The sequence below is a fragment of the Salmo salar genome, chromosome 10, assembly GCF_965601325.2.
Source record: "Salmo salar chromosome 10, fSalSal1, whole genome shotgun sequence".
NCBI classification, from domain to species: Eukaryota; Metazoa; Chordata; class Actinopteri; order Salmoniformes; family Salmonidae; genus Salmo; species Salmo salar.
The window spans coordinates 108,549,548-108,575,000 of NC_138300.1; the positions used below are offsets into that span (position 1 = coordinate 108,549,548).

The 25,453-nt window shown below is 41.5% G+C and overlaps 1 protein-coding gene across 1 annotated transcript in view; it reads left to right on the forward strand.

Annotated features, from left to right (window-relative positions):
• LOC106561452 (polypeptide N-acetylgalactosaminyltransferase 18) overlaps positions 1-25,453 on the forward strand; it is a 114,428-nt gene that overhangs the window by 53,473 nt on the left and 35,502 nt on the right. The window contains exons 2-10 of the mRNA XM_014125425.3: positions 190-391; positions 497-663; positions 2,184-2,367; positions 7,320-7,517; positions 7,943-8,057; positions 13,433-13,618; positions 13,939-14,076; positions 15,600-15,695; positions 25,064-25,228. Coding sequence (XP_013980900.1) covers positions 190-391; positions 497-663; positions 2,184-2,367; positions 7,320-7,517; positions 7,943-8,057; positions 13,433-13,618; positions 13,939-14,076; positions 15,600-15,695; positions 25,064-25,228 — 1,451 coding nt within the window. The remainder of the gene's footprint in view (positions 1-189; positions 392-496; positions 664-2,183; positions 2,368-7,319; positions 7,518-7,942; positions 8,058-13,432; positions 13,619-13,938; positions 14,077-15,599; positions 15,696-25,063; positions 25,229-25,453) is intronic.

Genomic DNA, 25,453 nt, shown 5'->3' on the forward strand with positions numbered 1-25,453 from the left:
TCAATTCAAATGCTAATGTTTTCCAGGAAGTGTGCCTGTTATCATGCTGAATACAATGACTTTTCACCACCTGGTATAAATCTCTTTAATATAAGCTATGTGAAGTATGCGGCAACGTCATGAATGTAAACAATGTTCTTTCTATTGCCCAGCCACACATTTTATCTCTTCTCTTCCTCTCTCCTACAGAGGTGCCCAAAAAGGATAAGGACAGTGAAGAAAAAGCAGGGGAGTCCCTCTCAGACTCCTCCCTGTTCATCCGCTGGGGTCATGACCTTGGTCCTGAGAGTCGCCAGGTGGCACTGAAGAAGTTCCAGTACTACGGCTACAATGGCTACCTCAGTGACCGCCTCTCTCTGACCAGACCCATCCCAGACCTCAGACCTGATGGGTCAGTGACCTTTGACCATTCTGTTGGTTCCTTTTTATCATCCATTTAAAACAAATATTTATACAAGTTTTTTTCATATCTTGTCTGTTTGCGGTTTCTCCTTAGGTGCAGGAACATGTCGTACCCCTCCAATCTCCCCCAAGTCAGTATCATCTTTATCTTTGTGAACGAGGCCCTGTCGGTCATCCTGCGCTCCATCCACACAGCCATGAACAGAACTCCCTCCCACCTCCTCAAGGAGATCATCCTGGTTGATGACAACAGCAACAATGGTAACTCCTATATTCTTACCAAATGTAGCCTACAAAGTATCCAAACTGCATTGCATACAGGAAGCCATTCAGGCTGCTTACTAGCAAACATAAATGCATGCCTACACACTATGTATTTACATCATATATAGATCAATTCACACTTGACATGCTTGAGGACGGAGAGTACATCAGAATTTTCTCTTTAATGTTCTTAAAAAATGTATCTACCCCTATACACATTTACAATATCAAAAACAAAATTGCTGGTGTTGCTTGCCAATTTAATGGATTACTTTCACACAGCTCCCAATTAACTTATTTGCTATCCTAGTTATTTCAGCAGGACAGACCTGCATACTGATCAGCTATAGAGCCAGAGGGAAGTGAGAAGATTTAAAGGCTCTATTTTACCTAGACTGATCAAGGTGTTTGAGCTGCATACTTGACTGAACATGTATCATATTATGGTGACAAATGAGGGTCAAACGAGTCCGGCAGAGGGATAAAAAAAAACTGCCTGCTTCTTCTGAATTAATCTTTTTATTAAGGCTTCCTATTTCAGGCTATAAACATTGAATCATTGGATTAAAAGGAGAGGAGCATCCGTAATGCAAATGAATTGGAAAACGGAACCGTAGCCCAGAGGCAGAGTATTACTGAGAGTGGAAATGAAGCTATAAAATGTTCCTTTGTGGCCGTTGATATTCTAATTAATTCCTTGGCAGTTGGCTCACTTTGAACAATGAGACACTTACCGTTCTGTACAGTTTCAGTCTGGCTAACAGCTCCCCATCCTTAGTGGGGTTCCTCATAGGGTCAGCTGGGGTTAATTCCCATGACAATCCAATTAATCTAATCGACCTTAGTTCTCTTATTTGTACTCTTAATTTCTAAATGAGTTAAATTACTGTATTTTCACCACTAACTATCGCTGTATATTACTTGGTTAATCCTAATCAGTTCATGGTTGTATGATGAATACTGTCATACATAACATGTCTGAAAGCTATTGTCCCCTAAAGTGTCTCAGCTTACTCCCCAACACTGCTGGAATGAAAATGGACAGTGATGTCTGATCCTCGCCCTTAATGACCCAATCACTCCCTCTCGTTGCCATGGTAAGCCACTGCCATGACCACCTAACAAATTAAACAAACAGATGGCGCTTGTGGGAAAGCAGAATGGACTTCCCTCAACCCGACGATGCTGAGGGCTGCTGATAGATATCAATAATAGGAGACTTTTCACAACCCCAATATTATTCCTTTGAAATACCCTTTACTCCATGGAATGTGGAATAGATGGCACTTCGGACTGTAAAGCACATTTCAAATGTGTGGTTAGTTGATGGTCCTAGGTAGTCTACACTGTACATACCTTCAGCAGATTTCACAGGTGTAGGCTTTTATAAGACATAATGAGAAATAGCTACACACTGTTTCAAAACTTCCCAGTGTTTCATGCAGCAATGTCAATTCTTTGTAAAGGTCAGACACTCTGTGACGCTTATACAAATCCATATATGACTGTTTCTATAGCTGAGCTGAAGGAGAACCTTCAACACTTTCTGAAGGAGACCAACTCCCAGCGGCCAGACTTCATCAAACTGGTCCGTCACGACAAGCAGGAGGGACTGATCCGCTCCCGGGTCAGTGGGTGGAGGGCCGCCAGCGCCCCCGTCGTGGCCCTGTTCGATGCCCACGTGGAGTTCAACATCGGATGGTAAGGGACTGGGATGCCATATGTGTATGTGCCCATCTGTCCAACAGCTAAAACCCTTGTGTGCCCATTTATGATATTCGATGTAAGTGCAGTAGAATTGATATGTGCTGCATTTTCTCAGTCATTACCTAAGAGCTATAACATAAGCTATTACCTAAAAGAGCTACAGTGGATATAAAGTCTACACACCCCTGTTAAAATGGCAGGTTTTTGTGATGTAAAATAATGAGACAAAGATAAATCATGTCAGAACTTTTTCCACCTTTAATGTGACCTATAACATGAACAATTCAATTGAAAAACAAACTGAAATCTTTGAGGGGGAAAAATAAAAAATAAGAAAACTCACAATAACCTGGTTGCATAAGTGTGCACACCCTTAAACTAATACTTTGTTGAAGCACCTTTTGATTTTATTACAGCACTCAGTCTTTTGGGGTAGGAGTCTATTAGCATGGCACATCTTGATGTGGCAATATTTGCCCACTCTTCTTTGCAAAAGCGCTCCAAATCTGTCAGATTGCGAGGACATCTGTGCACAGCCCTCTTCAGATCACCCCAGAGATGTTCAATTGGATTCAGGTCTGGGCTCTGGCTGGGCCATTCCAAAACATTAATCTTCTTCTGGTGAAGCCATGCTTTCGTGGATTTGGATGTGTGCTTTGGGTCGTTGTCGTGCTGAAAGGTGAACTTCCTCTTCATCTTCAGCTTTCTAACGGACGCCTGAAGGTTTTGTGCCAAAATTGCCTGGTATTTGGAACTGTTCATAATTCCCTCCACCCTGACTAAGGCCCCGGTTCCAGCTGAAGAAAAACAGCCCCACAGCATGATGCTGCCACCACCATGCTTCACTGTGGGTATGGTGTTCTTTGGGTGATGTGCAGTGTTGTTTTTGCGCCAAACATGCCTTTTGGAATTATGGCCAAAAAGTTCAACCTTGGTTTCATCAGACCATGACACATTTTCCCACGTGCTTTTGGGGGACTTGATGTTTGTTTTTGCGAACTTCAGCCGGGCTTGGGTGTTTTTCATTGTAAGAAAAGGCTTCCGTCTTGCCACCCTACCCCATAGCCCATTCATATGAAGAATACGGGAGATTGTTGTCACATGTAGCACACAGCCAGTACTTGCCAGAAATTCCTGCAGTTCCTTTAATGTTGCTGTAGGCCTCTTGGAAGCCTCCCTGACCAGTTTTCTTCTCGTCTTTTCATACATTTTGGAGGGACGTCCAGTTCTTGGTAATGTCTCTGTGGTGCCATATTTTCTCCACTTGATGATGACTGTCTTACTGTGTTCCATGGTATATGTAATGCTTTGGAAATTATTTTGTACCCTTCTCCTGACTGATATCTTTCAACAATGAGATCCCTCTGATGCTTTGGAAGCTCTCTGCGGATCATGGCTTTTGCTCTGAGATGCAACTAAGAAAATGTCAGGAAAATCCTACTAGAACAGCTGAACTTTATTTGTGATTAATCAGAGTCACTTTAAATGATGGCAGGTGTGTAATGACTTCTATTTAACATGAGTTTGAATGTGATTGGTTAATTCTGAACACAGCCACATCCCCAGTTATAAGAGGGTGTGCCCACTTATGCAACCAGGTTATTGTAAGGTTTTTATTTTTCATTTTTCCCCCTCGAAGATTTCAGTTTGTTTTTCAATTGAATTGTTCACATTATAGGTCACATTAACAGTAGAAAAAGTTCTGACATGATTTATCTTTGTCTCCTTCTTTTACATCACAAAAACCTGGCATTTTAACAGGGGTGTGTAGACTTTTTATATCCACTGTAGGTTGGTAGATGAGATAGCGGGTTTTGTCAGAATAATATAATATGTGACTGCCCTCAGCTCTTAAAGGCATTAGGGCTCAAAGGGTTGACGTGCTGCTGACTGGAGTTGAGATATGAGATGTGTTGTCCATGGCAACCGAGTGTATCAGGGCTTCCTGTTGTCTGACAGAGTTGATGTGCCTGTTAATCATTCTCTCCACAGCTTGACAGGCCGACCGACGCACATATCTCTGAAGAGCCTGGGCTCAATTCAAAATAACCCCACTTACTCCTGAGGTGCTTTGGCACAGATCTCAGAACACACAGGTCTCCTCACTTCTCAGAGCTACCAGATTTAATGTCTTCGACCAATGAAGTAATTTGCCTCAATGCGACGACAGTGCTTGAAAAGCAGAGTACATGAGGCTCTCGGCTTGTCTTTTATGCACAGAAACATGTTGATATAATTACAGGTTGGCTGTTCATATTAACATTGATCTGAGGCCTTTTGTACAAAAAACAACTTTGATGCTATTTGTGTGTCTGCTGATGATCCTTCCTTTTCCAAATGTAATTACACACATGCAAGCCCTGTTGAGATCTAACATGGTTATTTTTAATGATTGATTGAACAATGTCTGTCATTTTAAATGACAGAGGGCGACTGACTGCTATATTTAGCACCTCACTCTGCTACTGTACATTACAATTATCAGGAGCTGTGGACATTTTGTCTAGTGCCAGTTGACAACAGATTTTCTGTCTATCTTGATGTGTTCTATCTAGTCTAAAATTGAAAACTCAAACTCCCATGAACAAGACTTCAAGTTACCTTTAGTGAGGAGAACTACACTGAGTGTACAAAACATTAAGGACACCTTCCTAATATTGAGTTTCATCCCCTTCTTTTGCCCTCAGAACAGCCTCAGTTCGTCGAGGCATGGACTCTACAAGGTGTCGAAAACGTTCCACAGGGACGCTGGCCCATGTTGACTCCAATGCTTCCCAAAGTTGTGTCAAGTTGGCAGGATGTCCTTTGGGTAGAGGACCATTCTTGATACACACGGGAAACTGCTGTGTGTGAAAAACCCAGTAGCATTGCAGTTCTTGACACAAACCGGTGCGCCTGGCACCTACCACCATACCTCATTCACTGGCACTTAAATCTTTTGTCTTGCCCCTTCACCCTCTGAATGGCACACATGCACAATCAATTGTGCTTACAAATCCTTATTTAACCTGTCTCCTCCCCTTCATCTTCACTGATTTGAAGTGGATTTAACAAGTTACAGTACATCAATACAGGATCCTAGCTTTCACCTGGTCAGTCTGTCATGGAAAGAGCAGGTGTCCTTAATGTTTTGTACACTGTGTATATAAATGTGTTAAGATGTGTATTTCCTTGACTGTGGCTTTGACTCAGAGCTCCAGAGTTCCTCTGTGGAGATGGGAGAACCTTCCAGAAGGCCAACCATCTCTGCAGCACTCTACCAGTCAGGCCTTTATGGTAGATTGGCCAGACAGAAGCCACTCCTCTGTAAAAGGCACATGACAGCACACTCTGAGTTTGCCAAAAGGCACCCAAAGGACTTTCAGACCATGAGAAACAAGATTCTCTGGTCTGATGAAAACAAGATTGAACACTTTGGCCTGAATGCCAAGTGTCACATCTAAAGGAAACCTGCACCATCCCTACAGTGAAGCATGGTGGTGGCAGCATCATGCTCTGGGGATGTTTTTTAGCGGCAGGGACTCTGAGATTTGTTAGGATCTAGGGAAAGATGAACAGAGCAAAGTACAGAAATCATTTTATTTTTAGTATTTTTATATTTTTTTACTCCCTTTTTCTCCCCAATTTTGTGGTATCCAATTGGTAGTTAGTCTTGTCCCATCGCTGCAACTCCCTTACGGACTCGGGAGAGGCGAAGGTCAAGAGCCATGCCTCCTCTGAAACACAACCCAGCCAAGCCGCACTGCTTCTTGACACAACGCCCGCTTAACCCGGAAGCCAGCCGCACCAATGTGTTGGAGGAAACGCCGTACACCTGGCGACCGTGTCAGCGAGCATTGTGCACGGCCTGCAACAGGACTTGCTAGTGCGCGATGGGACAAGAACATCCCTGCCGGCCAAACCCTCCCCTAACCCGGATGACGCTGGGCCAATTGTGCGCCACTCCATGGTTCTCCCGGTCGCAGATGGCTGCGACAGAGCCTGGACTCAAACCAGGATCTTTACTGGCCCACTGCGATGCAGTGCCTTAGACCACTGTGCCACTCGGGAGGCCCACAGAGAGATCCTTGATGAAAACTTACTCCAGACCGCTTAGGACCTCAGACTGGGGTGAAGGTTCACCTTCCAAAAGGACAACAATCCTAAGCACACAGCCAAGACAATGCAGGAGTGGCTTCGGAAACAAGTCTCTGAATGTCCTTGAGTGGCCCAGCCAGAGCCCGGACTTGAACCTGATCACACATCTCTTGAGAGACCTGAAAATAGCTATGCAGTAACGCTCCCCATCCAACTTGAAAGAGCTTGAGAGGATCTGCAGAGAATAATGGGAGAAACTCCCCAAATACAGGTGTGCCAAGCTTGTAGCGTCATACCCAAGAAGTCTCGTGGCTGTAATCGCTGCCAAAGGTGCTTCAACAAAGTACTGAGTAAAGGGTCTGAAAACTTCTATAAATGTTATATTTCCTTTTTTTATATATATATATATATATATATATATATATATATATATATATATATATATATATATATATATATATATATAAATTTGCTAAAATTTCTTAACCTGTTTTTGCTTTGTCATTGTGGGGTATTGTATGTAGATTGGGTCTGAATACTTTCCAAATGCACTGTACATGGTAATACGCTTTATCCAACCGCCTCATTTGTTTCACCCACCAAATCAACACATCTCATATTCTGTGTGTGGCGTGGAATACTGTAACCGATAGCCATGGGACAAGAACTCATAAGGAGCCATTAACAATCAGTGGGCAGGATGAAAGACCCACATTCCCACTGTTTCCCCCCCATCTTTTCTGTGATGTTAGGGAAGGGATGAAAAATGTATGGTGAAAGGTGTTCTCCCTCATATTGGTTTCATTGGAAAAAAACACAATGTATCTCAAAGCTTCAGAACGTCCCACCATGCCTTGTCTTCCCAACAGGGCCGAGCCCATCCTGCTCAGGATCAAGGAGGACAGAACACGCATCATCTCACCGTCGTTTGACAACATCAAGTATGACACGTTTGAGATCGAGGAGTATCCACTGTCTGCTCAGGGCTTCGACTGGGAGCTGTGGTGTCGCTACCTGAATCCGCCCAAAACCTGGTGGACCCAGCACAACCACACCGCCCCTATCAGGTTGCTGTCAGCTAAGACTTTAACAATCAACTGTTGCCTTCTGCTATTTCACTGGCACTGTTTCTGTTGGCATTGAGAAACCCACATGTTGTTTAGTCTTTGATTTTGATAACAGAACAATGTAAGAACTATGTGTGTGAACCTGTTGCATCAGTTTGATGTAGATGAAAGCTCTTTGTTTTTAGACAGCTGTTCCTTAGTAACATGATACAGAATATCATGCTTATTCTTGATAGAAAAAAAGGAATAGGCAAACAACCTTGTAGGTTTATTATTGAAAAAAAATGTTTATCATGAAATCAGATGTGCATAATCTTCAACTGAGCACTTAGTGTTACAAATAAATGAGCAAGTACTAGGAAGGAGTTCACAGAACTAAAGCGCATAAATGACTGTTTCTCTCTCTTTTGCCATCTTTGTACCAGGAGCCCAGCTCTAATTGGCTGTTTTGTGGTGGACAGGAAGTACTTTGAAAAGATTGGTCTATTGGATGAGGGAATGGAGGTCTATGGTGGAGAGAATGTGGAGCTTGGCATCAGGGTGAGTGGAGTCCAAATGATCATCGTCTCAATAATATGTTTAAATAGGGCCAAATCCTAACTTGAGATCGGTCCCCCATTGACATCAATGAGTAATTTACACAAAAGTCTCAGTTACGTACATGCCCAGATTTCAAGTTAGGATTTGAGGACTCTTAAAGTCATTAGTGCGTGTAATAATCCACTGCTGCACTACGGTCTGTTGCTGGCAGATACTACCAGTCAGCTCAGCACTCCTCCAGATGGGCCATGGGAGGAGCTGCAGTGAGTCAGGAACCCCCACCTTCCCCCATGGTGTGCTGAAACTCAACCAGCTCAGCGACTTTCACACTTGCATATAGCCATAGATCTGAAAGTATATAAAAAAAACACTTAGACGAACCCTAATTACTATGGGACATACATGCACACTGCACATAGATAGAATGGGCTTTCAAGCTCAAACCTGGCAATTTGATTGGTAAACTCATGCGAACACTCGCAATGGCTGCCTGGTAGTGTGATACAACAATTTCCATTGTTATTTGGAATGTTCTATTACTGATGCTGGACTGCCATGGTAATGTAGAATGTTTATTCCAGTGGAGGCTGGTGGGAGGAGATGTAGGAGGACAGGCTCATTGTACTGGCTGGAATGGAATAAATGGAACGGTATCAAACACATCACATATATGGAAACCATGTTTGACTCTGTTCCATGTATTCCATTCTAGCCATTACAATGAGCCCGTCCTATAGCTCCTTCCACCACCTTCCACTGGTTTATTTAAATGATGCTAACTGAAGGGGCTCATGCAAAGGAATGTCGTTTTTCTAATGTCAGTTGAGTTGACTCAACAAATCACAGCACAGATTGAATGGTACACTTCCTGCTTTTACTTCCTGTCATGGGCACCCTCAAAATGGCTACCAGTCCACCCATTATTCCATCATTGACTTGAATGGGGAATCCTGTTATATTCATTCTATTTCTATGGTGGGTTCTGTGTGGATATTTGTGCCTCCTTTCCCTTGAAGCTTTGTGGTCCTGCAGCATCAGGAGGGAAGGGAACAGCCAACTCTTTGGTAGGAGTAAATCCCGTCCTTCACTCTGAAGACCGGGTGTTATAATAATTGGTCAGAGCAGCTGTGGTTCCAGCTGTCACTCTCTAGACTGCATCTTACAGTAGCTTCTCTAAATGGCTAACTTCATCCTTCTGAAGGGAGAAATGTGCTCTCTAGCAACTGTATTGCTTTATGTATTACATTATGGATCTGGCAAGTGGAGGTTGATATTTATTGGGATGGGTTTGGTCCTGGAGGCAGAACCGAGCAATTTTAGATGGGCCAGTTGCAAATTCTAAATTGTCTGTGTAGTAAAAATGTATGTAAACAGAAAATTGCACTTTGGTCTTAATTTAAGGTTAGGGTTAGGCATTCTGTTTAGCAGTGTGGTTAGGTTTAAAATCACATTTTATGACTTTGTGGTTGTGCCAGCTAGTGACCATTCTGCAGAGCTGCCTCCAGAACAAGATTCATGACAAAAAACTCTAACCTGCTGGCAAAATGTGAAATTCTTATTGTGTGGAAATATGGCAAAAGTTCAAGGACTGTCCATACACTACATGGTCAAAAGTATGTGGATATCCCTTCAAATTAGTGGATTAGGCTGACCGGCGTATAAAATCGAGCACAGACATGCAATCTCCAGACAAACATTGGCAGTAGAATGGCCCGTACTGAAGAGCTCAGTGGCACCGTCATAGGATGCCACCTTTCCAACAAGTCAGTTCATCATATATCTGCCCTGGTCAAATGTAAGTGCTGTTATTGTGACGTGGAAACGTCTAAGAGCAGCAATGTCTCAGCTGCGAAGTGGTAGACCGTTATGGTCTATGATAGAGGCTCACAGAATGGGACCACCGTGAGTTGAAAATCGTCTGTCCTCGGTTGTAACACTCACTACCATTCCAAACTGCCTCTGGAACAGAGCACCTGAGTGGAGTTGAGCCGTTGGAAATCCCACTCATCGGTCATCGGTCATCGCTCCATGTGCTTTCATACTGTGCCGCTAAAAACTGCTCCATGCTCACATGAAAAACAACTGCCGCTCCAAATTCGCTCCATTCATTCAAATCACAATTTAACCATCTATTTTTGTGACTACCTGGACCTACCAATTGTTTTTTAAGTATTAAAACCAAACCATATGGATTTGAATGAAAAGTATTTGAATAAACATGAAAAGGTGAATGTAAGAAGCAAACATAATTTCAAATAGGCTACATGTCATATTAAACAGCATATAAACACTTTAAATTGGTTGTGGAGCCAGACAGGGAGCCTGAGAAGGAACGAAAATGAATTATATAGGCCATATTATTTAAATTATTTGAAGGCTATAGCCTACAAAGAAATGCACTGTGAAGCATTTGTGAGTGCGACACAATAGGCTGGTAGGGACATAAAGAGCTCAGCATTTAAACAACATTTAGTTGTATTAAATATTTATAGTCTATAAATTGTGCATATAGGCTGTGACTTACTTAGAATTAAATACACATTAAACAAAAAAATTACTTAGTGCCTTTTTGAAATTATTTTTTGAATAAATCTTTAGAAACACGAGTTTGGCCAGTCTGTGTCTTCTGGCTCATGTCATGGTGCCTGGAGAGCAGGCCAGAAGCAGATAATATCCTCTCCACACTTGCAAAGCCACTGGGGATGATAAACACCAATTTGGCCACTCTTGGCAGTTTTTTAATTACATTTTTTATATATAGGTAGGCCTGAAGGTTTTTAGGCAAAATAACCCAATCAAAACGGAATGCTCTTTGAATGTGGGCATATGCCGGGCCTATTGGGCCAAAATCAATTATGGCCTATTGTATAGATAATTGTACGAAAATGAACGAACCGTTTAAGAGATCAGATTTTGTTTCTAATATTTTGCTACAATGACTTAGTTAATGACCCACCTCGTTCCTTTCTTTTAGCATGTACACGTAGCATGCTTTTGGGATATGATTATTTTCAGATTCCACAATGATTCTTTAGTTGTGGACAACGCACTCCCTCTCTTGCTCTTGGACCTCATCTTTGTAAGTCACCTTGATTTAGCACCTGTGTGTTTAATCAGTTTCTTTATGAAAATATTTAGCGAACTCTATGACAGTAGCTAAATCAGGGGGCTATAGCAGCACACAGGTATACTACAAATGCATGCTGGGGCGGGCATGCCCTGAGCTCGTGAAGTGAGTGCTACTGTAGAGAAATTGGAGCGGGCGAGAAGGCCGACGCTCCAGCCTTTGGGAATCTCGCTCCAGTCAAATTGGGCACGCTCCTTGCTCCGCTCCAGATCCGTTCTGCTCACATATTCTGCTCTCGAAGTAACGTCAGCACAAGAACTGTTCGTCGGGAGCTTCATGAAATGGGTTTCCATGGCCGAGCAGCCGCCCGCAACCTAAGATCACTATGCCCAATGCCAAGTGTCGGCTGGAGTGGTGTAAAGCTTGCCACCATTGGACTCTGGAGCAGTAGAAATGCGTTCTCTGGAGTGATGAATCACGCTTCACCATCTGGCAGTCCGACAGACTAATCTAGGTTTGACGGATGTCAGGAGAACACTACCTGCCCGAATGCATAGTGCCAACTGTAAAGTTTGGTGGAGGAGAAATAATGGTCTGGGGCTGTTTTTCATGTTTCGGGCTAGGCCCATTAGTTCCAGTGAAGCGAAATCTTAACACTACAGCATACAATGACATTCTAGACAATTCTGTGCTTCGAACTTTGTGGCAACAGTTTGGGGACGGCCCTTTCCTGTTTCAGCATGACAATTCCCCCGTGCGCAAAGTGAGGTCCATACAGAAATTGTTTGTTGAGATTGGTGTGGAAGAACTTGACTGGCCTGCACAGAGCCCTGACATCAACCCCATCGAACACCTTTGGGATGAATCGGAATGCCGACTTCGAGCCTAATTGCCCGACATCAGTGGCCGACCTCACTAATGCTATTGTGGCTGAATGAAGGCAAGTCCCCGCAGCAATGTTCCAACATCTAGTGGAAAGCCTTCCCAGAAGAGTGGAGGCTGTTTATAGCAGCAACGGGGGACCAACTCCATATTAATGCCCATGATTTTGGAATGAGATGTTCGACGAGCAGGTGTCCACATAGTTTTAGCCATGTAGTGTATAACCCTATTGAGACAGATGTTGGTATAAAGATCCATTGAATCTGTGGAGAATCACGATTACCAGGGTGCTGGAGTTTATTTTCAGTACAGTACAGAAAAAGCATAGCCTGTCTTAACAGGCTATGTGTGCGAGTGCATACGTAATCCCCTCTATCTTTGCAGATAACAGAAACTCAAGTCATGGATAATCAGTGTTGTTGTCAATGTAAATGAGGCATTTTGTTAACAGAATCTGGAATTACACATCTTTCCACAGGGCATAACATCTCCCGTAGTGAGTAGTTCTATTTAGGCCTGCCAAAACAAAGGGAATCATCAGTAATGGGATTTGTCCCTTTTTCTACACATGCTTCCTCCCTGGTACCCCATAACCACATGTTAGATCTATAAATAAAGTCTTTATTAAAGACTATCTTCATTATGTCTGTTTTCCCACTGTATATTTACTGCTGATTTTCTCCAATTAGATTACTTTAGAATCTTATCTCGGCAGGCAGTCATTTTCTGATTAAATCGCGATTTACAACCCATTTGTTAGCCCCCATCAGCTTCTCAATTAGCAAACTTTTCCTTTGAGTTCCTGACCAAGTTGTGTTTAGTTTATGACAATGAGCATGTGGGTGAAACAATTCAGCGCTCATAACTGCTATTTTTAGTCCTGGACACTTCCTTATACCTTCCACACCCACGTACAGCCAGGTGTAATGTTGTCTGGCGATACAGTTGTCTCCAGTCCAAAATAGTAGGCACATGCTCCGTATAATCCCCATGAGAAGGATTTTCCTCTGAGAGAAAGTAAAGGAAGAGCTCTTGGGGCTCTACCCAGCAGGAGTATATTGGAGGATGAAAGAAGACTCTCGCACACTATCTCTCACTCTCTATGACTTTCTCTCTCTCATACACACAGGCTGATATGCTACATTATATGCTAAATAATAGCTCCTCATAACCCTTTACAGTAAGTCCCTTTACAAAATATGGTGATTCGTAAAAGCCGTTTGGAGACGTGGTAGCTCTACAGTAGTCCCAAAGTTTGTGTGAGATGTGGCAGACAGTCTTTATATGACAGATAATTTACTGACGCTGACTTCCTTACATCTAACGCTGTGTTCACTACTGAGCTCTGTACACTTCCAAGGCTATACTCAACTTACTACCTCTTTTGAAATATGTTATTTGGACTCTTTTCTGTATGTAACTCCAGGTATGGCAATGTGGGGGCAGTGTGGAGGTTTTGCCCTGTTCTCGGATAGCGCATATCGAGCGTGCTCACAAGCCCTACACTCAAGACCTGACTGCTCATGTGCGGCGGAATGCACTTAGGGTGGCCGAGGTGTGGATGGACGAATACAAGAACCATGTTTACATGGCCTGGAACGTTCCCCCACAGGTAAAGACCACAGCCTCCTTAGTGGGTCATTATCCAACCCTCCTGACCATGTGACCTGAGCAGAAAATAATCCAGGCCCTAGTCAATTCAGTCTAAACTTGGATTCCATAAATGTTTTATTTAATGATAGGTTATGTCATGTGGGTATCCATCACAGGAGGCTCGTGAGGAGAGGCTGGCTCATGATAATGGCTGGAATGGAGTGAATGGAACGGTATCGTTCCATTTACTCTGTTCCAGTCATTACTATGAACCGCCCTCCCCAATTAAGGTGCCACCACCCACCTGTGGTATCCATGTGTTGGTGTGTCTATTTCTAGAACTCAGGGATTGACATAGGGGACCTCTCGGAGAGGAAGGCTTTGAGAAACAGACTGCAGTGTAAATCTTTCAGCTGGTTCTTGGCCAACATCTACTCTGAGATGAGAACCTACAGTGACACAGTTGCCTATGGAGTGGTGAGTATGTTATGATATCTGTACGTCTCAGCCTTTTCTTTGTTTCTTTTCCAAAATAGCACAAGATGGCTGTACCATACATGTGCAGCGTATCACCTCGTATGACAATGTCACTCATCATAGAAAGTCATGCTATATTGTGCTGGTAATGTGAGGTAAGAACGTGCATGAGTCGTTTCACGAAAAGAGTGCCTTTTGTGTCCCTTTGATATTTTAAGTAGAAATTGTGCACCAATACTGAATTTTAAAGCCTGTTATATTAAATGAAGTGCCGTTTTTAATATAGACCACATGGAGAATTCAATAAATCAGATTTTTTTATTTTTATGAAACGGCTTGCTAAAGTGCCGAAATTCAGCAACCCTGTGTCACTTCTAGGAAGTTTTCAAGCCACTTCACCCCAAAATGTCTCCAAGTTTCACCATCATTGTAAAGCCCTAGTTCTTTTGTTCCCTTGACAAAGTCATTTCTGGAGATTATTATTTATTTCATGTGATTAGTGCTTAATCTACGTCTGTCCCTCATTTTAAGGTCAACCCTGTTACTAGAACTGAACTCTCTTTTTAATATGGTGAAACTTCCTTTTTAAATACTTTTTTCAAAAGAAACATTGAATATCTAATAGTCAAATCATGGTGTAGAAGGAGGTAAGCTGGTTATACTCTTGGCCATATTCAGGTGTGTTTTGTGGTGGAAAACTGAGCAGGTCGAGCATATAACACATCAACCCTGTATCCCATAGATAGACAGGCTAGAAATGTATTAGCAATTGAAAAAAGATTGTTCACTTGCATTCAATTGCCACTCCCTGTTCCACAAAACAAGCTTTCATTCCCCCTGTCCCGAGGGGATTTGTAGCTGATTTAAAATGACCCTGTCAACCCTGTTACGGTCTACCCTGTTGCTTTATTTGTCACTTAATAGGCACTTACTATAGTCATTTTTGTATTTTAAACTCTTGATGGGAAAACGTTTTTTTTTTTCATGAAGTCGAACATGTCCTTTTCATAACAATGTTAAAATGAGGTGAAATCTAAAGTTTTTGGGACAAATTTACACTTCTTAAAAGGCACCGAATTGGTGGAACGACCCACATACTGTTCATGCTGAAACAGTCTTTTGAAATATCTTAGCGAGAACATTACTGTCATTGGAGTCCATTTCAAGCCACAGCTTGAGGACATACCTCCACTGAAGCAATGAAAGGTTGAAGGTCAGTTGTTGATGTGAGGATAATGAAAAACAATTGTTTCAACTATTGTGTTCTCTGTATTTAGCCTAAAGTGCTTCCATTTGTCAAACTCTTCGTTACACAGACCAGTTGTGTGCTGTGTCATTCTGTCATTAACAGACTAATTAACCGTTGTCGTTGGCCAGACAGAAGGCACAGCTTAAGTGCTTTTCCGAAACAGATTGTCCGTTATCGCATGGAGAGCGATAACTTCTGCATCCTTAATCCACCTCCATCCGTGCCCCATGGTTATGTGGTTGAAACAGCCTTGGTTTTCCTCTGTCTCCTCCAGTTGAAGAACGCTCTGAGGAGTGACCTGTGTCTAGACCAGGGGCCTGACTCGGACAACATCCCCATCCTGTACATCTGTCATGGGATGACGCCACAGGTGAGTGCCCTCTGACCCCTCCATCTAAATACCAATTTTGTCCTGGTCCTAATGTATACACCACAGCAATTACTGAATTACTAAGTCTTTCCCCCACTTAAAATAAGATCCTTGCTCTAACTATGACTCAGGCTATTCATCCTTGTTTCCTTGTCTGTTGTCTGTTGTTGATAAAAGCTCTTGGAAAAGGTATTAATGTTTCTAAATGCCTAGTGCTTTTATACTACTTGTCCCTTTTTACTACTTTGTAATGTGCTGGATTTACAGCAAAAAATAACAATTTTGTTTGTCCGTCTACATATTAATTAGTAATGATTATTTAGTAATCCTTCTAACCCCCCCCCCCCCCCCTTAAAAGATTTAGATGCACTATTGTAAAGTGGTTGTTCCACTGGATATCATAAGGTGAATGCACCATTTTGTAAGTCGCTCTGGATAAGAGCGTCTGCTAAATGACTTAAATGTAAATGTAAATGTATATTCACATTGAATAATTTATAATTGCAACAAGACAGTCTAGTACTGCATCTCTGTTGTCAGAAGTCATATAATCGATTGGTGCCTGAAATGTTAAACCTTTGGCTTCTCTCTGGGTCATACCCAGCTACTGGATCTCTCCGAACTGCTGCGTGAACACTTTTCTCTCTCACTGTCACAATAAATGTTCATTTTATCCCTGAGACATTTAGCTCATGTAAGAAAATGTACTTATTATGCATAAAACTTTTTTATAAATTTTTGCTGAAACCCAATATATGAGATTATCAATTGTTAAGCTGCTGGGTCCAAAATGCAGTTTAGTTCTAGACAGTAACTCTACAGGATTTACTGTAGAATACAAAATGAGAGAAGATTATGTTTTACGTTGGGTATGCAGGCTGAAGCCAAGCCAAATAGCAGCACGTCTTCTGCATCTGTACTACGATGGAGTGTGTGTAGGCCTATACAAACTCTATCAGAGCATTATCTGGGTATGGAGGGGAATGGTGGGGAATGTCAGGGACCAGGAACTAATTAGATAGTGATGGCCTGTCTATTATTGAGGAGGTAGAAGGGTGTTTCTTGTGGGAACAGATGGGCTGCCATGCCACCAGGAGATTCTCCCCTCTCAGCAGGGATCCTCATTTGTACATCTCCCAGTGTTCCTCATTAGGTCTGGTGTTACCTAGGAGACCAGACACTCTAGACTGTATGGAGATGAAGCTCCAACTGGCACTGAAAGTGTGTGTGTGTGGAGCAGTGGCGTGAAGTACTGACACCCAAAAGTGCTTGTTACATTGGAATGCTTAGCAGGACAGGAAAATGGTCCAATTCACGTACTTATCAAGAGAACACGTGGTCATCCCTACTGACTCTGATCTGGTGAACTCACTACACAAATGCATCATTTGTAAATTATGTCTGAGTGTTGGAGTCTGCCCCTGGCTATCTGTACATTTTAAAAACAAGAAGATTGACTTTCACATTTACTTAAGTATCTATACTTTAACTAAAGTATGACAATTGGGTACTTTTTCCACCACTGGTGAGGACACTTTAGGGATCCATATTGCTTATCCTCTCTGGGATATGTGGGACGCTAGCGTCCCACCTCGACAACAGCCAGTGAAATTGCAGGGCGCCAAATTCAAAACAACAAATCTCATAATTAAAATTCCTCAAACATACAAGTATTATACACCATTTTAAAGCTTAACTTCTTGTTAATCCAGCCACAGTGTCTGATTTCAAAAAGGCTTTACAGCGAAAGCATACCATATGATTATGTTAGGTCAGCGCCTAGTCACAAAAAAACATACAGCCGTTTTCCAGCCAAAGAGAGGAGTCACAAAAAGCAGAAATAGAGATAAAATGAATCACTAACCTTTGATCTTCATCAGATGGCACTCATAGGACTTCATGTTACACAATACATGTATGTTTTGTTCGATAAAGTTCATATTTATATCCAAAAATCTCAGTTTACATTGGCGCATTATGTTCAGTAATGTTTTGCCTCTAAAACATCCAGTGATTTTGCAGGGAGCCACATCAATTTACAGAAATACTCATCATAAATGTTGATACAAGTGTTTTACATAGAATTAAAGATACACTTCTCCTTAATGCAACCGCTGTGTCAGATTTCAAAAAAGCTTTACGGCAAAAGCACACCATGCGATAATCTGAGTACAGCGCTCAGACACCAAAACAAGCCATACAGATACCCGCCATGTTGTGGAGTCAATAAAAGTCAGAAATAGCATTATAAATATTCACTTACCTTTGATGATCTTCATCGGAATGCACTCCCAGGAATCCCAGTTCCACAATAAATGTTTGTTTTGTTTCGATAAAGTCCATATTTATGTCCAAATACCTCCTTTTTGTTTGCACGTTCAGTTCACTATTCCAAATGCAGAAGGCGCATGCACTAAGTCCAGACAAAGTCAAAGTTGCATTACAGTTTGTAGAAACATGTCAAACGATGTATAGAATCAATCTTTAGGATGTTTTTACCATAAATCTTCAATAATATTCCAACCGGACAATTCCTTTGTCTTTAGAAATGAAAAGGAACTCAGCTCGCTCTCACGGCTGTGCGCGTAACTGAGCTCATGGCATTTTTCCAGACACCTGGTTGAAACAGCTCTTATTCTCTCCCCATTCACAGTAGAAGCATGAAACAACGTTCTAAAGACTGTTGACATCTAGTGGAAGCCTTAGGAAGTGCAATATGACCCCACAGACACTGTATATTGGATAGGCAATCACTTGAAAAACTACAAACCTCAGATTTCACACTTCAGAGTGTTTTCTATCCAAATCTACTAATAATATGCATATCCTAGCTTCTGGGCCTGAGTGGCAGGCGTTTACTCTGGGAACCTTATTCATCGAAGCTACTCAATACTGCCCCCAGATCCCAAAGAAGTTATCAAAGGATCTTATCAAAGAGCACTCTACAGGTTACCGCAGAGAGTGGACGGGATACCTTAGTACAGGAAAAAAGTGTATGAAATTGGTTATTCTATCTTTACTGGTTTGCTCTATACTATAGTACCAAAGGTGGTTGTTTTCAGTCGTCTCAAGTCATACCTGTTGAAAGTTACTTTACATTACTTCTGCTAATTACCTTTACATGATATCATCGCTGTCTGATGAAAATCTCTTATCACCTTAACAAACTTTTCAGGAAATATTAAAAAAAAGACCATATTTTCCCATTAACCTCTTGGGGCTATGTGGGACGCTAGCGTGCCACCCGTGGTGCACCCTATCAACAGCAGGTGCATTTCAAGAGCGGCAAATTTGAAACCAAATAAATGTCAAAATTCAAATTTTTCAAACATACAACTATCTTACACCCTTTGAAAGATAAACATCTCCTTAATCTAACCACGTTGTCCGATTTCAAAAAGGTTTTACGGCGAAAGCATAAAGTTAGATTATGTTAGGACAGTACATTGACAATAGCTGTGTGTAATGTTTTGTCAATTCAAAGACAGGCGTCACCAAAACCATAAAACCAGCTAAAATGATGCACTAACCTTTTACAATCTCCATCAGATGACACTCCTAGGACATTATGTTAGACAATGCATGCATTTTTAGTTCTATCAAGTTCATATTTATATCCAAAAACAGCGTTTTGCTATGGCGTTGATGTTCAGGAAATCGTTTCCCTTCAATAACCAGCAGTCAAGTCAGCACCACAAATTAAATAATTAAAATTAGAAAACATTGGTAAAATATTATATTGTCATTTAAAGAATTATAGATTTACATCTCTTGAACGCAATCGACTTGCCAGATTTAAAAATAACCTTACTGGGAAATCACACTTTGCAATAATCTGAGCACTGCGCCCAGAAAAATACGCTTTGCGATACAGACAAACGGCCATGTTGGAGAGATCTAAAATCGAAAATACTATGTAAATAATCCATTACCTTTGATTCTCTTCATCAGATGTCACTTCCAGGAATCCCAGGTCCATAACGAATGTAGTTTTGTTCAAAAAAGCTCATCATTTATGTCCAAAAAGCTCCGTGTTGTTAGCACATGATCTAAGCCCGCCGGACTTCACTTCATGAACGAAGGGAAAAAATATATTTACGTTCGTTCAAACATGTCAAACGTTGTATAGCATAAATCATTAGTGCCTTTTTTAACCAGAACATGAATAATATTCAAGGTGGACGAATGCATTCTCTTTTAAAACGTTTTGGAACGAGGGTACCCAACATGACCTCGCGCGCCAGAGTCTAATCGGCCATCACCGTTCCAAGGCTCTTGTTCGGTCAGATCTCATAGAAGATTCAAAACACTTTGTAAAGGCTGGTGACATCTAGTGGAAGCAATAGGAAGTGCCAAAACATTAATCAGCCCCTGTGTGTTTCAATGGCATTGGCTTAACCTCTATGGGCTAGGCGGGACGAATTCGTCCCACCTACGTAACAGCCAGTCTAATCCAGTGGCGCGATTTTTGAATCGTTTGAAATACTATTACTTCAATTTCTCAAACATATGACTATTTTACAGCTATTTAAAGACAAGACTCTCGTTTATCTAACCACACTGTCCAATTTCAAAAAGGCTTTACAACGAAAGCAAAACATTAGATGATGTCAGGAGAGTGCCCAGCCAGAAATAATCAGACACCCATTTTTCAAGCTAGCATATAATGTCACCAAAACCCAAACCACAGCTAAATGCAACACTAACCTTTTATGATCTTCATCAGATGACACACCTAGGACATTATGTTATACAATACATGCATGTCTGTTCAATCAAGTTCATATTTATATCAAAAAACAGCTTTTTACATTAGCATGTGACGTTCAGAAAAAGCATACCCCCCGCAAACTTCCGGGGAATTTACTAACAGTTTGCTAAATTACTCACGATAAACGTTCACAAAAAGCATAACAATTATTTTAAGAATTATAGATACATTACTCCTCTATGCACTCGATATGTCCGATTTTAAAATAGCTTTTCGGATGAAGCACATTTTGCAATATTCTAAGTACATAGCCCAGCCATCACGGCTAGCTATTTAGACACCCGGCAAGATTAGCCTTCACCATAATAACATTTCCTATAAGAAAAATGTTCTTACCTTTGCTGTTCTTCGTCAGAATCCACGCCCAGGACTTCTACTTCAATAACAAATGTAGGTTTCGTCCCAAATAATCCATAGTTATATCCAAATAGCGTCGTTTTGTTCAGAGGATCTCTGCTGTAATGTGACACTTTCTAAGGCTCCCATAGGCTCTCAGAAGGCGCCAGAACGTTGAATGATGACTTTGCAGCCCCTGCCTGAAAAACAGTAGCGCATTTGGATAGTGGTCGATCTGAGAACAATGAGACGGGCGCGCGCATGCACGTGAAGAGTCCATTTTCTTCTTTGAGTCCCGGTCGGAATTTTATCGCTATTTTACGAGAAAAATCGCATAAAAATTGATTTTAAACAGCGTTTGACATGCTTCGAAGTACGGTAATGGAATATTTCTTTATTTTTTGTCACGATACGCGTCCGCGCGTCACCGTTCGGATAGTGTCTTGAACGCAAGAACAAAACAGAGGATTTTTGAACATAACTATGGATTATTTTGAACCAAAACAACATTTGTGGATGAAGTAGAAGTCCTGGGAGTGCATTCTGACGAAGAACAGCAAAGGTAATCCAATTTTTCTTATAGTAATTCTGAGTTTAGTGAACGCCAAACTTGGTGGGTGTCAAATTAGCTAGCCCGTGATGGCGAGCTATCTACTCAGAATATTGCAAAATGTGCTTTTGCCGAAAAGCTATTTTAAAATCAGACACCGCGATTGCATAAAGGAGTTCTGTATCTATAATTCTTAAAATAATTATGTTTTTTGCGAACGTTAATCGTGAGTAATTTAGTAAATTCACCGGAAGTTTTCGGTATGTTTGCTAGTTCTGAACGTTACATGCTAATGTAAAAAGCTGTTTTTTGATATAAATATGAACTTGATGGAACAAAACATGCATGTATTGTATAACATAATGTCCAAGGAGTGTCATCTGATGAAGATCATCAAAGGTTAGTGCTGCATTTAGCTGTGGTTTTGGTTTTTGTGACATTATATGCTAGCTTGAAAAATGGGTGTGTGATTATTTCTGGCTGGGTACTCTCCTGACATAATCTAATGTTTTGCTTTCGTTGTAAAGCCTTTCTGAAATCGGACAATGTGGTTAGATTAACAAGAGTCTTGTCTTTTAAACATGGTGTAAAATAGTCATATGTTTGAGAAATTGAAGTAATAGCATTTCTAAGGTATTTGAATATCGCGCCACTCGATTCCACTGGCTGTTGACTAGGTGGGACGATTTCGTCCCACATAACCTAGAGAGGACAGACAGCTCGGTGCATTCAGCTTGTCAACACTTCTTACAAAAACAAGTAGTGATGAAGTCAATCTCTCTTCCACTTTGAACCATGAGAGATTGCAAGACTGGACCTAAAATTGTGTATAAACGATTATACGAGGTTTTGCAATGATTCCTATGTCGAATATGTAAAAAATGTTGGTTGGTCAGATGTGTGTAATGAGGAACATCCTGATGCTGCACTTGAAGCATTTATGAAACTGCTTCTTCTGTTGCCTGATAGGCATATGCGGATCAAGAAACTGACTGCCATATCCCCATGGATAGATGATGAATTGAAAAACTGTATGGCTGAGTGGATGAGGCAAAGGGAATTGCAAATAGGTCTGACAACACAGCAGACTAGCAAACATGCAGTCAATTAAAGAAATCACGTAACTAAACTAAACGAAGAAACTATACTATGGGACAAAGATAACTTGTATAAAGAATGATAGTAAAAAGCTCAGGAGTACTTTAAATGAAATTCTAGGCAAAAAAGCAAAGTTCGGCTCCATCCTTCATTGAGGCAGATGGCTTGTTCATAATGAAACCCTTTGATATTGCTAACCACTTTAATAACTTTTTTGTTGACAAGGTCAGCAAACTTAAGCATGACATGCAAACAACATGCTGAGCGTTCATATTCATGCATAATGGGCCAAATAATGAAAGACAAGCACTTTGGTTTTGAGTTCCACAAAGTTGGTGTGGAAGAGGTGATTATGATTTTTTTTTTTTGCTATCCATAAATAAGGACAAACAACCTGGTATCGACAACCTGGATGGTAAATTGCTGAGTCTGGTAGAGGAATACATTGTGCCACATCTTCAATTTAAGCCTGGAAGACCGTGTGTGCCCTTCATACATGGAGGGAGGCAAAGGTAATTCCGCTACCCAAGAAAAGCACCCTATAATGGTTCAAACAGCCGAACAATCATCCTGTTCCAAGTGCTTAGCAAACTTTTGGAAAAAATAGTGTTTGATCAAATACAAAGTTATTTAACAGAAAACAAATTAACAGACCTTCAGCATGCTTATAGGGAAGGGCACTCAACATGGGGGGGGGCAGGTTGCCTAGTGGTTAGAGCGTTGGACTAGTAACCGAAAGGTTGCCAGATCGAATCCCTGAGCTGACGGGTAAAAATCTATCGTTCTGACCCTGAACATGGCAGTTAACCCACTATTCCTAGGCCATCATTGACAATAAGTATTTGTTTTTAACTGGCCTGACACTGACACAAATGACTGATTGGCTGAAAGAAATTGATAGTAGGAAGATTGTGGGAGCTGTTCTGTTAGACTTCAGTGCTGCTTTTGATATCCTTGATCATAACCTATTGCTGAACTTCAGTGTTAGGTATTTGCATCATCTGCCATACTATGGATTTAGAGTTACCTATCTAATAGAACAGAGGGTTTTAATTAATGGAAGCCTATCATGCAAATTCAGTTGTGTGGTGTACAGTAGGGCAGCCGGCTAAGGCCATTATTGTTTTCTGTTTTTACTAATGACCTTCCACCGACCTTGAATAAAGCCTGTGTGTTTATGTACGCTGACGACTCAGCATACATAGACATAGAGCTCCAGTCAATTTTAGAATGGGTAGCTAGTAATAGGCTGAAAAATATCTCAAAAACAAAAAGCATAATTTTTGGGACAAATCACTCGCTCAACGCTAAGCCTAATTTAGATCTATAATTGAATAATGTGGCGTTTGAGCAAGTTGAGGAGACTAAACTGCTGGCTGTAACCCTAGATAGCAAGCTGTCATGGTCAAAACATATACACTTAATGGTTGCTAAAATGGGAAAAGGTATTTTCGTGATGGGCATTACTCTGCCTTCTTGACATATCATTTGACCAGACAGGTCCTACAGACCCTAGTTTTGTTGCACCTGGACTACTGTTCAGCTGTGTGGTCATGTGCGAGAAAGAGGGACATAGGTAAATTGCAGTTGGTCCAGAACAAAGCAGCACATATCACACGTATGTACATGGTGGGCAAGTGTCAGTAACATGCATGTCAATCTATTCTGGCTCAAAGTTGAGGAGAGTTGAGTCTTTGTGCGAGGTATTGATGTGTTGAGGGTACCGAACTGTCCAAGCAGTTGGCACACAGTTCAGATACTCATTGGTACAACACAAGACATGCAACGAGATGTCTCTTCACAGTCCCCAGGTCCAGAACAGTATTAAATGGAGCCATGACTACATGTTAGATATTGCTGCACTGTCGGAACTAGAAGCACAAGCATTTCGCTACACTCGCAATAGCATCTGCTATCCATGTGACCAATACGATTTGATTTGACTATATGGAACTCTCTGCCACCCCAGGTAATTCAAGCTAGCAATAAAATGTTTCATGTGGACCCCAGGAAGAGTAGCTGCTGCAGAGGCTATTGGGATCCTAATAAATACCAAAGTGGAACAACTATTTGTATGGGAAAAATGTAAATTGAATGCATGTATTTTTGTTACGAATTCCCGTCTTATATTTGCTGTTTTGACAATGTTTTTTTAAGGTGTGTAAACACTTCAAGCTGTGTCTTTATTGCAATACACACAATTAGGTCCTATCAAAGGACCTGGCAGGTAATGAAGGACAGAGTCCTCTCTCCACAGGGATTGAGACTAATGAGATTCTGTCACCAGCTCTGAATGGAGAGGCAACACCATTAAGAGTTAAGTTGGAATGGAATGTCAATCTATAGACAGACTCATGTTTAATAACCACTATTATCACTGTGTCCCCCGTCTGCTGAACTCTTTCAGGGTACAGGATCACAGCTTAAAGGCTCAATATTGCTTTATGTTGGGATAATTGATTTTCTAAATGTCTTGTTTGCGAAAGACAAACATCATTCCACCCAATTACCTCCCTGATGCTTGCATTCAGTGCCTCCAGTCAGATGCATTGCATTTCTGTTCCTTGTTACAAATCGTTCTGTTTGCTTGACACTCACCTTGTACTTCTCTAGAACGTGTACTACACGAACACGCAGCAGCTACACCTTGGGGTCCTGAGCCCCACCATCGACGATGACGACAACAAGTGCCTGGTGGATGTGAACAGTCGACCGCGGCTCCTGGAGTGCAGCTACGCCACAGCCAAGCGCATGAAACTCGCCTGGCAGTTTACTCAGGTAAAAGCGACTCCTGTCTTCTCTCATGAGAATGTAGATTCACTGTACAGTAGTTCAGATGGGTAAGGAGTTAGTCACAAACAAAGTCACAAATGTGGTAGATGAACCAGGCTAATAAGGCACTGCACTGGGCTGTTGAGCATTTGAAGAAGAGGAGCAGATGTGAAGAGTGGTTCTGTTAGTGGGTTGAGAGTGTGGTTCACCAGCCCGCACTCAAGTGGCCTT